Below are 12,465 nucleotides of genomic sequence, written 5' to 3'. Positions count from 1 at the left end.
AAAGATAACGACTTGAATAAACGTATTTACGAGTACCTAAACTAACAGATAGTTAACAAAAAAGTTTCAGTCTTTAAATCAGTCAGTTATACAAACATAATAAAATATAGCATCGTAGGTGAACATTATTAGTTTCGGTTAAGATCATTACTTGCAAATCAAATTAGTTAAAAAAAGGAAAGACTAGGCCAGTCTAAACGCAACGTTAACCTATTAAATAATTAAAAACTTACTTTTGTCTAAGAAAATAGGCTTTCAAGAATATTAAAGCTTCAAAATCGAAACTCGAGAATTCTCGAGCTCCGGTAATTTTTTTCTCGTCTCGAATGAAGCCAAATTTCTCGAGTTTTCTCGAGTTCGAGAAAGCTCGAGCAGAAACCCTAGGGTGAAATCACTTGTATGAAAGTTAGGATGGTGTGTAGGTATAATCTATTTTTAAAATCTTACTTCTTACTAATATCACAGCTAATATTATAAATGCGAAAGTTTGTATGGATGTCTGGATGTTAACATGTTTGTTACTCTTTCACGCAAAAACTACTAAACGAATTTAAATGAAACTTTACAGTATTATTGTTTATAACCCAGAATAACATATAGGCTATAATTTATGACCATCTGTGACAAATTAAATTTCACGCGGGTGAAGCCGCGGGCAAAAGCTAGTGGGAAATATTTACGAGTTTGCAACTATTCTACTATGTATAAGGTTTTAAAATCGACGTCGCAATCGGAAAAATTCTCAGCAGGACAAATGAAATAAAACTCAAAATTAGCGAACATCAGATATTCTTTTATCAGGACACAAAGTTATTGCAACATTATTCAATGCGTAAGCTTATCATTATCTATAGCGACGGTCTCTGGAGCGCGACCGATGGCGGTGGCGGTCTTTGGAGCGGGACCGCTCGCGGTAGCGGTCTCGGCGGTCGCGGTCACGGTCCCGGTCGCGGTCACGTCTGTCTCTTTCACGGTCACGGTCTCTATCCCTGTCGTCACGTTTTGTCCTGTCTTTGGAATATCTGAAACAAAACCATAATAATTTGAAAAATAGGCCATGTGAGTCAGAGGCTAGCTATTTTTTTATTGTGAAGGTGAATTACATGACGAAAGTATCAAAAACAGAATACAATTTTGAATTCAGATGTAAGTGAAAGTTCGTTCGTTCGTTTCAGCCAAATGACGTCCACTGCTGGACAAAGTGAAAGTGCAATACATGGACCTATAAAAAAAGTCGGACGGAGTCTCATCAACAAAATACTGTGACATTAGGATACACCAGCTTGCCTGTACGTACAGGCCGGCACGCACACATTCACACCCTGTTACACCACTTCGAGAGCAAACTTCACACAGTTGACACATTTAAGCAGCGAAAAAACAACACGAATACGACATGTCTTGTGTGATGAAATTGTGTAAAAACCGTTCTGTTCGAACAAACAAAAATTAAGGAATCACATTTCACAGGTAAAATAATAATCCAATCACTTATTTCTCGACATTAAAATATTGAAATTAATTGAAATCAAATGTCATTCATTCGAAAAAATAATACGTCAAAGACCAGTGTTCTCAGTTATTTACGTGGGAAAATTACCCGAAATATGGGAAATTAATAATGATTTTAGGACTTTTTAGTTATGTATTACGCATACTATGGAAATAAAATAATTTATCATAATTATTGTGTTTTAATGGGATATATTTTCATAGGCAAATTTGATCCTTCCCAAAAATGTGGAACTGCGAAATTCAAATTTTCTTACATTGATTGCAAGTCAGTGTCAGGTTGTATGTTAAAAAAAATCTATCAGAGATAATAATAATATATTGATGATGCATAAGATTATGATTATAATGTACACAAGATTCGTAATTTGTAACTGCGTGAATTATTTTTGATCAACATTATGTACATACCCTGACACACTGACTTGTAAACAAAAAAAAAATTTGAACATTGAAAATTTCGCGCCTACCTCAACGCATACACCTTTCATCCTTTTAAAATGGCACGGAATAATTCTGTCTACATTTCCAAGTAACATCTGCCGATCTATGTTTTTCTTAAAATAAATGGGTAAAATGTTTTGGCTAACATGGCATCCCTAAATTCACTCACACAATAGACAAACGCCAAAATTTTGCGTCACAGTTTTGTTGTAGCGCGAGTTCCGTCCGCCTTTTTTTATAGGTCCATGGTGCAATAATATATTACTTATGGCCAGTTTAGACTGTGGTGTTCCAACTCATGTTTCTGTTGATTATTAGGCTTGGTTTCCAAGGCAGAGCGGAGTAAAGAAATGTTTTGAAAAACCATTATGATTTCATTAAATCATTCATTCGCTTTGCCTTGGTGGAAACCGGGCCTTTTGTGATTAAAGTGGATGTATGTACCTGTTTTCCGCGTCTCCGTAGTCACGCCGGTCCCTGTCGTCGTGCTCCCGGCGGTCGGAGTCCACGCGCGCCGGATTGTAGTTGTTGCCGCTGCCGCCGCCGCGGGCCGGCGCCGGCTTCGCAGCCGCCGACTGCCTGTTGTGCTCCCCTAGCCTGATACACAAAAACTCTTTAGTAACTTATATAATGTATTGAAACTTCTGAGCAATCCATTTAAGTGCTTGAGTGTAAGTTTTTATGTTGAACAAAATCTAAATAAAGTCCGAAAACAAGGTAATAAAAAGCAAAATAGCACTAGTTTGGACAATCACATACGATATTGTGCTGCAATGCTCCAGTCGCCACAATCAAAGACTGTGGAAAAACTTTATGCAATGATTTAGTGAAATTTACAATATTAGTGATAATAATAATTGAAGTATAATTTCAGAACACATTGCTGGTTAAAACAAATGTTGCATGCATAGGCACTTTCAAAGGAACTCTAAAACGTTACCTACTTGAATTCAATTTGTTTTTGTATCGGCACAGGTATCCTTGGGAAGAGTGTGCTGAACCAGTCCAGTTTTATGAGCATTTGACGCACGAGCGATCCTATCGTTGTGCTGCCCCCACCTCCTGCACGAGGGTCCACTTCTTCTTCATCATCCAGGTACTCGGCGTACCAGTCAAACAGGTCTGCAGGCGGTTGAGTGTAACGAATATACATGAAACCTGTAAAATTGAGTCCATCAGAGTATTTGTAAGTTATTGGCTTTTTTCAATGAAATAATTTTACTTGAGGTCTCAAATTCAAATTATTTATTGCATGTCACATGAGATAGGATGGACAAAATCTAGGCAGTAATTAATCACACATAATAGGACCAACATTGTTTGACACCATCTAGTTTAGAATCCATATTTTACATTACTAGTTAAAAATATTATAAACTATTCATATTTGATACCTACCAAGAGCTCTGATGTAAGGAGAATCCGAGTGCTGTAGGAGGCCATTGACCTGCTTGCGTGTGAGCCGCAGCGTGTACAGCTTGTACAGCAGGCAGAATGCAGTGGACACTATCCCTCCAGCACCCACACCTCGCACCTAAAATAAACATTCATAATGATGAAGACAAGTCATGAATGAAAATTGCACATTCTAATCAAAATCTTAGATTTCAGCAAAGCACCAGTAAATTTAGTTTCATGGACTTAATTAGGGCTTGAAATACAGTACAACAATGAATATTGTTGATTAACATACTCACGCCGCCACACATGCCAGTTTGGCCTGCAGTCTTGCGACTTCCGCGCTCCCATGGCTCCAAGTGCTTCACCTGATAGTAGATCTCGTCAACGACTTCATGGTATGTCTTCAACTTGAATAGGTGCACTGCAGACAAAACAACAACATGAATAACCAGCCGATTTCGAAATCTCGGCATACTGATTCCAAAATAAATAACACTTTCTCACAAAAATAAAACAAAATAAACGTGGTACTTTCAGTCCAAACTCCTGTGCGTTGGTATGTTTGCTTACCTACCTTTGAAGTAGCTAGAACCTTGGATATTTGCTAATATTAAAGGGTTCAGATTCATAGTTTGTTCATTACCCCATATTGGTAATACATTGTGCTGTTTACTCGTTTTCCCAGGCTTCTGCTGATTGAACTCTGAAAAGCAAAGATGTTAATGACTCTGCTAAAGAAAACACTTGGCGTCAAACCAGAACTCTACTCACCTTCGACTTCAGTCATTTTACTAAGCTAAATACTTATGATTAAAAATTAAAGGTGCCAAAAATACGGATAACACTTGTATGCGAGTGCTAAGCAACAAAGTTCACAATTTTCTGATGACAACAAATCCTAGCACAACGGCGGCCATCATAAAAATACCACAGAGCACAAACCGGAAATGAAATATTACCACACTAGTGCAATGCAGTATGATGAGATTTCAAACCATAGACAAACTATCGGTTCCGAAATGTTAGGCAGTGCCTCTGGATTTAAAATCTTTAAATAGGATTACAGAATACGTAAGGGAATAGTGTTTTCTTTTAGAAAATTTGATATTGAAATGTTTGTCATGCACTTTTAGTCATTTTCAATATATAGCCTGACCAGGAACATAAAAACCCTCGCCATGTTGCGGAAAACTAATGGTACTAATTTCTTTTAATGGCAACAGTAACTGAAAACTTCATTGACATGTCACCTTGCATGTCAGTCTATTGCTGTCAAAGTGTAAACAAACTTTATTTTAAATGTGCGCAATTGGTTTTATGAATTAAATTGCTAAAATATTTTTATAGTCGTGAAAGAAAAGTGGTTCACAATGTGTTAAAGTATTTGTCGAAGAGAAATACTAAGGGTTCGGACAATATTTTCATTGAATAATGTTTCCGACAAAGGTTGTCAAATTGACTGACATGTTTATCGTATAGTACAGTCCACTATGAAAATTAGCTGTGGTTTGTTCGAAAATGAGGTTTTCATTTTTCATTTTTGAGGTACTAAACAGTAAAATTAAAGGCTAAGATTTTTATTGGGCATAGTTGATGATATTTTCTAGGGCTATTAACGGATGGAAACACGATTTGATGAAGTTGACTCGATAGAATAAATTCCCAAAGTTACCTCTATTCGTTTTCTATTTATGGTTTTATTTTTAAAATAAGCGATTTGAGATTCTAAATCTTTTACTAAACTAAAGTTCAGAAATAACTTGAGGGCTTTTAACGGATGAAATTTTTATATTGCGTCTTATTTAGTTACAATGTTAAAAAATGTGGAAAAAATCGTCCATGACGGCTTGGACAATCTCAATCAGTCGCGCGGTGGCGCTTACGGAGGACGGACGCGTGTCAGTTTTTTGGCCGTGACAGTTCGCGATTTGTCAATATTTTTGACAATGATGACTTTGATGAGTCACAGTATAATAATATCAGTGTTACTGGAGAAAGCTTAAAGGACAATGACCAAAAATGTATGGAGTGTGGTCCAAATGGCCACCACTAACGAGACCTATGNAGCAAACCAGGGTACGGAAACTCCCATACTTCGCTCATCCAAGTGACACTTGCTTACAAACAGCGGCATCTGATAGTAAATTCAAATACTTTTTAACTATTCTAAAACACTCTAGATGTCGCTGCTACAATTTCCTTAATTTTTCCTTTTTTTCTTAATTAAAATATATTTGAGAATATTGTTATTTACAATGTGAAAATTTTTTTTAAATGAAATGAATTTGTTTTAAAATTAAAACTGAAAGTTGTAATTTTTTGTTAAAACTTACTAATAGAGTAGTAGAAATTACTATTTAATATATGGCAACTTTGTTTCTTTCTACTAGAATTTTGTTAGAAAACACAAAATGGCTGATGTTTGTGCTTTCATCTTCATCGTTGTTTCCTGCTGAGCCCTCTTGAACTGTTGAAGAGTCCAGTCGAAGTCGAGTTTACTCCTTCTTTCTGCTGTTCTACTATTCATCGAGGTTTTGTGCGTTCCGACACGACTCGCGAAAAGACGCTTTCTCAATGTGCGAAAAGACGCTTTCTTTTTTTGTGTTTTTGAATCATTTGCGAAAAGACGCTTTTTGTGTAATTTGTGTTTTATTATGTGTGTTTATAAACTTCATTACGATGCCTAAGCGTTGTACATTCGGTTGCCCACCTTCTAGTGGTAAGTTTGAAGTATTTTTTAAAATCTTACAAGTAGGTATTTGTCCACGGCTTCTCCCATGTGAAATTTAGTTTGCAACAGAAATACTAGCTTAATTGACATTAATTGTTGTAATTTGGGCAATTATCTTAATATCATTTCTAGATTGACTCCTTTTTGTCAATTTGTGTATTTTATTTTATCAAAATACGTTTTTGCATGAAACAGTAACAAATGCCTCCGTAAGACCAAATTATACTGACGAGCAAAAGTGTGGATGTAATCGCCCTCTTGTGTTTTGTTCCCAGCGATCTGAAGAACTTAATGATTATCTATGTATCTAGGTTATCAAGTTAGTTTCTAATGTAACCTATAAACTGGTACCATTTATAATTTAATCTTCATATGCCCGTTTTCCATTATTCAATCTTTGCCCACATCCGGATTTCAACTGTCAAATTTAATTTAGTTTAAAAACAATATGAAAATGTAAAAATATCAAACACCCCAGTTAGTTTGACCAAAAACATATTGAAATTTGACAGTTGTCGGACGGATTTTGATTAGGATTGATTAAAGATAGAATACCACCAAGTCTGTCCAAAATTTAACACCTGAGACCTGTATACTTACTTTTACAGTGAATTATAAGATACAATCATGATTGGCACCTTATTTTTATTTGAGCAATAGAGGTATTTTGTAACAAATATTTGAGTTGTAAAGATTTTAAAAACAAACATTGCTATGTGATGATATATTTATTATATTGGGAACTTCACTTCGACTAAACCTATTTCTGTCTAGTTCCTGTCATTTGTCAAAATGTTAATGTTTGTTGAATAAGGATTGGACCAATCCTCTTTATTCTTACAGGTATGATACGTCATAACTTTCCAAATCCTGACAAATTTCCGGAGAGGTTCAGAGCATGGGTGACAGTAGCAGGCGGGAGTTTGGAAACTAACTTGGACTATGAAAATTATAGAAAGAAAGTTGTATGTGACAGTCACTTCAGTGATGGTGACCGGACTCGAAGTCATCGCCTCAATTGTTTAGCGGTGCCATCACTTAATATTCCTGGTAAATATATTTTTATACAAGAATGCATTGATACAAACTGTATAAGAAAACTAAAGTACTAAACAAACTTAATAGTATAATTTTGTCTAATGAATTTGATTGTTATATTATTATGTATAGGTAATAATTAGTGTAGTTCTAAAGTAGTGACTTATTATAATAGGCTTATCATTGTTGTCAGAGACCTTGCCCCCAATCAATTAATAAAGGTGTCCCATATCCCAACCCATTATGTAGTCCCATGAATGAATTTAGTCACTAAATTTTTAAATAAGGCAATAAATATCTTGTTATTATCATTTTTCTTAAATCCAATCCATTTTGTATTATTGATATTGAATTCTGATTTTTTATTAGGTGTAGCTGCAGTAAATGTGGTAGAAAATGATCAAGGAACTGCCTGCCAGTCCCAGCTTATACAAGATTCAATTGGTAAGTTAAAATTTATTGCTAAACCAATTTAAATCTGTGTTAATAATGGCCCTCATGATAATAATATTAATTTAAATGATGACGACTCATCAGACTACTACTATCTTTTTTGTTGCAAAATAGCTCCTATTACAATTACAAAATATTATGGTGTCCCACTGTTTTGCTTGATTTGCGGTTGTCTGTAGGTACATGGTTTTTGTGTGCATACAAGTTAAAATAAACACTCATAAAAATGTAAAGTAGTGACTTATTATAATAGGCTTATCATTGTTGTCAGAGACCTTGCCCCCAATCAATGAATAAAGGTGTCCTATGTCCCAACCCATTATGTAGTCCCATGAATGAATTTAGTCACTAAATTTATAAATAAGGCAATAAATATCTTGTTATTATCATTTTTCTTAAATCCAATCCATTTTGTATTGTTGATATTGAATTCTGATTTTTTATTAGGTGTAGCTGCAGTAAATGTGGTAGAAAATGATCAAGGAACTGCCTGCCAGTCCCAGCTTATACAAGATTCAATTGGTAAGTTAAAATTTATTGCTAAACCAATTTAAATCTGTGTTAATAATGGCCCTCATGATAATAATATTAATTTAAATGATGACGACTCATCAGACTACTACTATCTTTTTTGTTGCAAAATAGCTCCTATTACAATTACAAAATATTATGGTGTCCCACTGTTTTGCTTGATTTGCGGTTGTCTGTAGGTACATGGTTTTTGTGTGCATACAAGTTAAAATAAACACTCATAAAAATGTAAAGTAGTGACTTATTATAATAGGCTTATCATTGTTGTCAGAGACCTTGCCCCCAATCAATGAATAAAGGTGTCCTATGTCCCAACCCATTATGTAGTCCCATGAATGAATTTAGTCACTAAATTTATAAATAAGGCAATAAATATCTTGTTATTATCATTTTTCTTAAATCCAATCCATTTTGTATTGTTGATATTGAATTCTGATTTTTTATTAGGTGTAGCTGCAGTAAATGTGGTAGAAAATGATCAAGGAACTGCCTGCCAGTCCCAGCTTATACAAGATTCAATTGGTAAGTTAAAATTTATTGCTAAACCAATTTAAATCTGTGTTAATAATGGCCCTCATGATAATAATATTAATTTAAATGATGACGACTCATCAGACTACTACTATCTTTTTTGTTGCAAAATAGCTCCTATTACAATTACAAAATATTATGGTGTCCCACTGTTTTGCTTGATTTGCGGTTGTCTGTAGATGGGTTTTGTGTGCATACAAGTTAAAATAAACACTCATAAAAATGTATTTTTGTGTAAATTTAAGTTTCTCAGTAAGTGAATTGTATTCTTTTGAGAAATAAAGTGTCTAACCATAAATAATGCAGAATAGAGCAGGGTAAAATGTTGCACAAATATCAATAATTGTGTTTTTTTTAATTACAGATAATACTGAATTAGAAAATAACGGAAGTTCATTAAATGCACAAGACTCAACTGAAACAGGTGAGTGTGAAAACAAAATGTTTTCATAATTAAAGTTTTTTTTATGAATAATGCTTGTAATATCAACTGTTACCCGAATGTGGCTGCACTATAGTTTTGTCAAACATAACAAGGCTTGCCTCTTAGGCTCTTTAATGACGTGTCCACACATGCCGCCGGGTTTCAAAATGCCTTGCCAGTGTGCCGTCCTGGCCGCCGGGTTGGCCGCTGTCCGTGCCGCCCGGTATGTGTGGATGCGCCATAACAAACATCAAAAATCTGTCAAACTCCATTCACAAAACATTGGCCTTGGTATGTTTTTGCACGATTAATGTTAGAGAGGCAACACGTGTATATGTCATAATGATGAGCAAATCTGTTCATATTATCGACATTATATTTTCAGAAATATCACGACAGCCTCGCACTGCTGCATGTATGCTTAGCGAACACAATTATTGCAAAATAGAGAAAAATAAATCTAAAAGAAGTAAGTATCGCTTTTATTGTTAATCTTAAGTAGAGATGAAACGGATAGTTGTTTGGCCGGATACCGGATATCCGGCCAGCTGCTAGGCCGGATATCCGGCAGCCGGATAGTTGGCCCATTGTCTCGTTGCATGTCGTGACGAGTTTAGCGCCGCACAAGTGCTTCGAAGGCGATCAGTGGGTATTAGTAGACTAGACTAGTCACACTTTTCGAAAATCGAATCCGTCTGAATAGAATGTCAGATTTTGCCACTTGTCTAGGGGGCAGATCAACGGGCGATTTCGGTTGCTATCGTGCGTGATTGAATAGCGAAAATTAAATTAGTTTACTTGTTGCGTAATCTGACTGAACTGCATGCATCATGTCATCAAACCATCAGTGAAAAAAAGATCGCCTTTTTTATTTGGCAATATTTCGATCCGGTATCCGGCCGGATAGTAAATTTAGGCCGGATATCCGGCCTACCAGATAGTTACCGGATATCCGTTTCATCTCTAATATTACTTAATATTCACACTATACTTAAGAAAGTCTAGTGTGTCCAGGGAAGTAAGTATTGTAGTGATCAAACTTTTAGGGCGTGATCTAGGCACAATTTCATTGATGAGAATACTTTAAATTCATTTTTTTATCGTCTATCGCATGTTTGTGTAAAATAAAGCATGGAAACGGAACAAGAGGTCATTTTGTTTAACAATAGCATCGAAAATAATAAACATAGAGTAATATTTTTCCCCATTTTGTAAATTAGCTCAAATACTAGTAATACATTGCATTGTTTTTTTACTTAAATTCGTTCGTAAAAGAATGTTTTCTTTGAGTAAAATAATCTATCTATAAATAGTATTATGAGTACTTTCCCTCCAGGTGGCATTACAAAATTCCATCCTGTATAATACCAAAAATTTAAATTCTTGTAATGTGGCGATAGGCTGATCAAGCCCCAAATTTGAAGTATTTTATTTATTTAATGAAAAAACAATTTATGTTCATAGATACATAGTTTGATCATTACTTCCCCGGACACACAATATAATTCTTCTGCATGTGTCTTATCACCTAAATGCGCAGAAACTAAGTATTTTTTTATGGCGAGCATGCAAGCAAGCCCTTAGTGCACTTCTATTAGCAAATACCTCAGAATGTGCATGATTTTAAAATATTACGTTTTCAAGGTTTCTTTAGTTAATAAGTAGATTGGAACCTCCATTTAAGCAAAAAATGCCTGTGTTTGGAGATAAGCACTTATAATAAAAATTTTTGAGATACTATGCAGATAATGCTAAAAGTTATGAACTACAGTAGATAACTTTTTATTAGCTTCCATCAACGTAAAAATTCGCAGAATGAATAATGTACAATATTAATATCTCTTAAACTGGTGGAAATGCTAATTAATGAGTAGAAGAACTTTTTGTTTTGCATAATTCTTGCGTGCTAAGAAACTAGACCACAATCCATCAAAACAGTTGAGCTACCGATATTTGAAAATATTATTTCATTTTTACCAATCCCTAACAATATTTATGTCTCTCTGTAAAAAATATATCCAAATTTAGAAGTTCTTAACTATAACTTAAATAATAAACTTTTCAGGTGCTGTTAAGAAGATACCAGCGTTATTGGTGCCCACAGTTAGACCACTTCGGAAGCAAGTGATTCACTTGAGGCGACAAATAAATAGGCTTCGGAGGAAACAGGATTCCTTTAAATCCCGTCTCACTAAGGCTGAGCAACTTAGTCAAGAAATTGCGTTTAAAAAAGTAACTCAAACAATGACAAATCCAGCAAAAATATTTACTGCAATGCAAACCCGTTTGACAAGAACTAGCGCAAAAGGACGGCGATTCACTTTGGAAGAAAAAATATTATCTTTGAACCTATATAAGCGGAGCCCAAAAGGCTTCACTTTACTATCTAAATACTTCACCCTGCCTTCGCCGAAGTCACTGAAAAATCTTCTAGCTGAAATCAAATTGAAACCCGGAATAAACAAGTTGGTTTTCACCAAAATAAAAGAAACTATTAAAGATATAGATATCAAAGATCGTCTTTGTACATTGATATTTGACGAGATGTCTTTAACCCCACAAGTACATTTTGATGCGGCGAAAGATGAGCTGAAAGGGTTAACAAGCCATGGTACTGAGCCATTTGCCAATCATGCTCTAGTATTTATGGTAAAAGGCATCAAGGTAAACTTCAAGCAACCTGTGGCCTATTACTTAACTAACAGCTTAAAAAGACATGATCTAAAAAATATTATTAAAGATGTTATAAGTAATGTAGTAGCTGCAGGCTTAAAAGTAATTTGCACAGTGTGTGACCAAGGTCCTAGCAACGTGGCCGCTATTTCAGCTTTGGTAGCTGAAACCAGAGAAAAAATAATTAAATCTGGTAAAAGTTGGAACGGCGACTATTTTCAAATAAATAATACAAAGATTATACCATTGTATGACGTGCCTCACCTTATAAAAGGTTTACGCAATAATTTATTGAGTAAAAAAATGCAATACATAGATTATAATGATAATAATAAAACAAAAATCATCAGGTGGGAATATTTCCAAATTTTATACGAGGCGGATAAAAATTTAGGTGAATTAAGGTGCTTAGGAAAGCTTACAGACGAACATATATATAAAGATAAGATAAAAAAAATGAAAGTGAAAAACGCTGCACAAGTTTTTAGCCACACTGTAGCGTGCACTGCATCTCATTTAGTGGCTCGTAAATTGATTCCTGAAGAATGTCAACAATTAGTACCTTTTGTTACGATGATCGATAACGTTTTTGACTCACTGAACAGTAACACATTCCATATACCTGAGGGTAAAATATATAAAGGACCTGTAAGACGAGCAACACCTCATCATGCCCTATGGCAGAAAGCCATAAAATTATTAAAATCAATGAAATTCATTATTTCTA

At 34.9% G+C, this 12,465-nt stretch overlaps 1 protein-coding gene across 1 annotated transcript; it reads right to left on the bottom strand.

The window, feature by feature from the left end:
- Positions 1-772: 772 nt before the first annotated feature.
- On the bottom strand, positions 773-4,303 carry LOC114352595 (pre-mRNA-splicing factor 38B). The gene is made up of 7 exons (XM_028304285.1): positions 4,129-4,303; positions 3,932-4,060; positions 3,654-3,778; positions 3,355-3,490; positions 2,901-3,114; positions 2,401-2,553; positions 773-1,022 (listed from the first exon to the last, which is right to left on the bottom strand). Exons 1-7 carry the CDS (start codon positions 4,142-4,144, stop codon positions 845-847), a joined length of 951 nt encoding a protein of 316 aa, XP_028160086.1. The 5' UTR covers positions 4,145-4,303; the 3' UTR covers positions 773-844.
- Between the last annotated feature and the right edge of the window lie 8,162 nt (positions 4,304-12,465).

The sequence above is a fragment of the Ostrinia furnacalis genome, unplaced genomic scaffold (genome assembly GCF_004193835.3).
Source record: "Ostrinia furnacalis isolate ACB-3 unplaced genomic scaffold, ASM419383v2 OfSCF0048, whole genome shotgun sequence".
Classification (NCBI taxonomy): Eukaryota; Metazoa; Arthropoda; class Insecta; order Lepidoptera; family Crambidae; genus Ostrinia; species Ostrinia furnacalis.
This window is presented reverse-complemented; position numbering and strand designations above follow the sequence as displayed.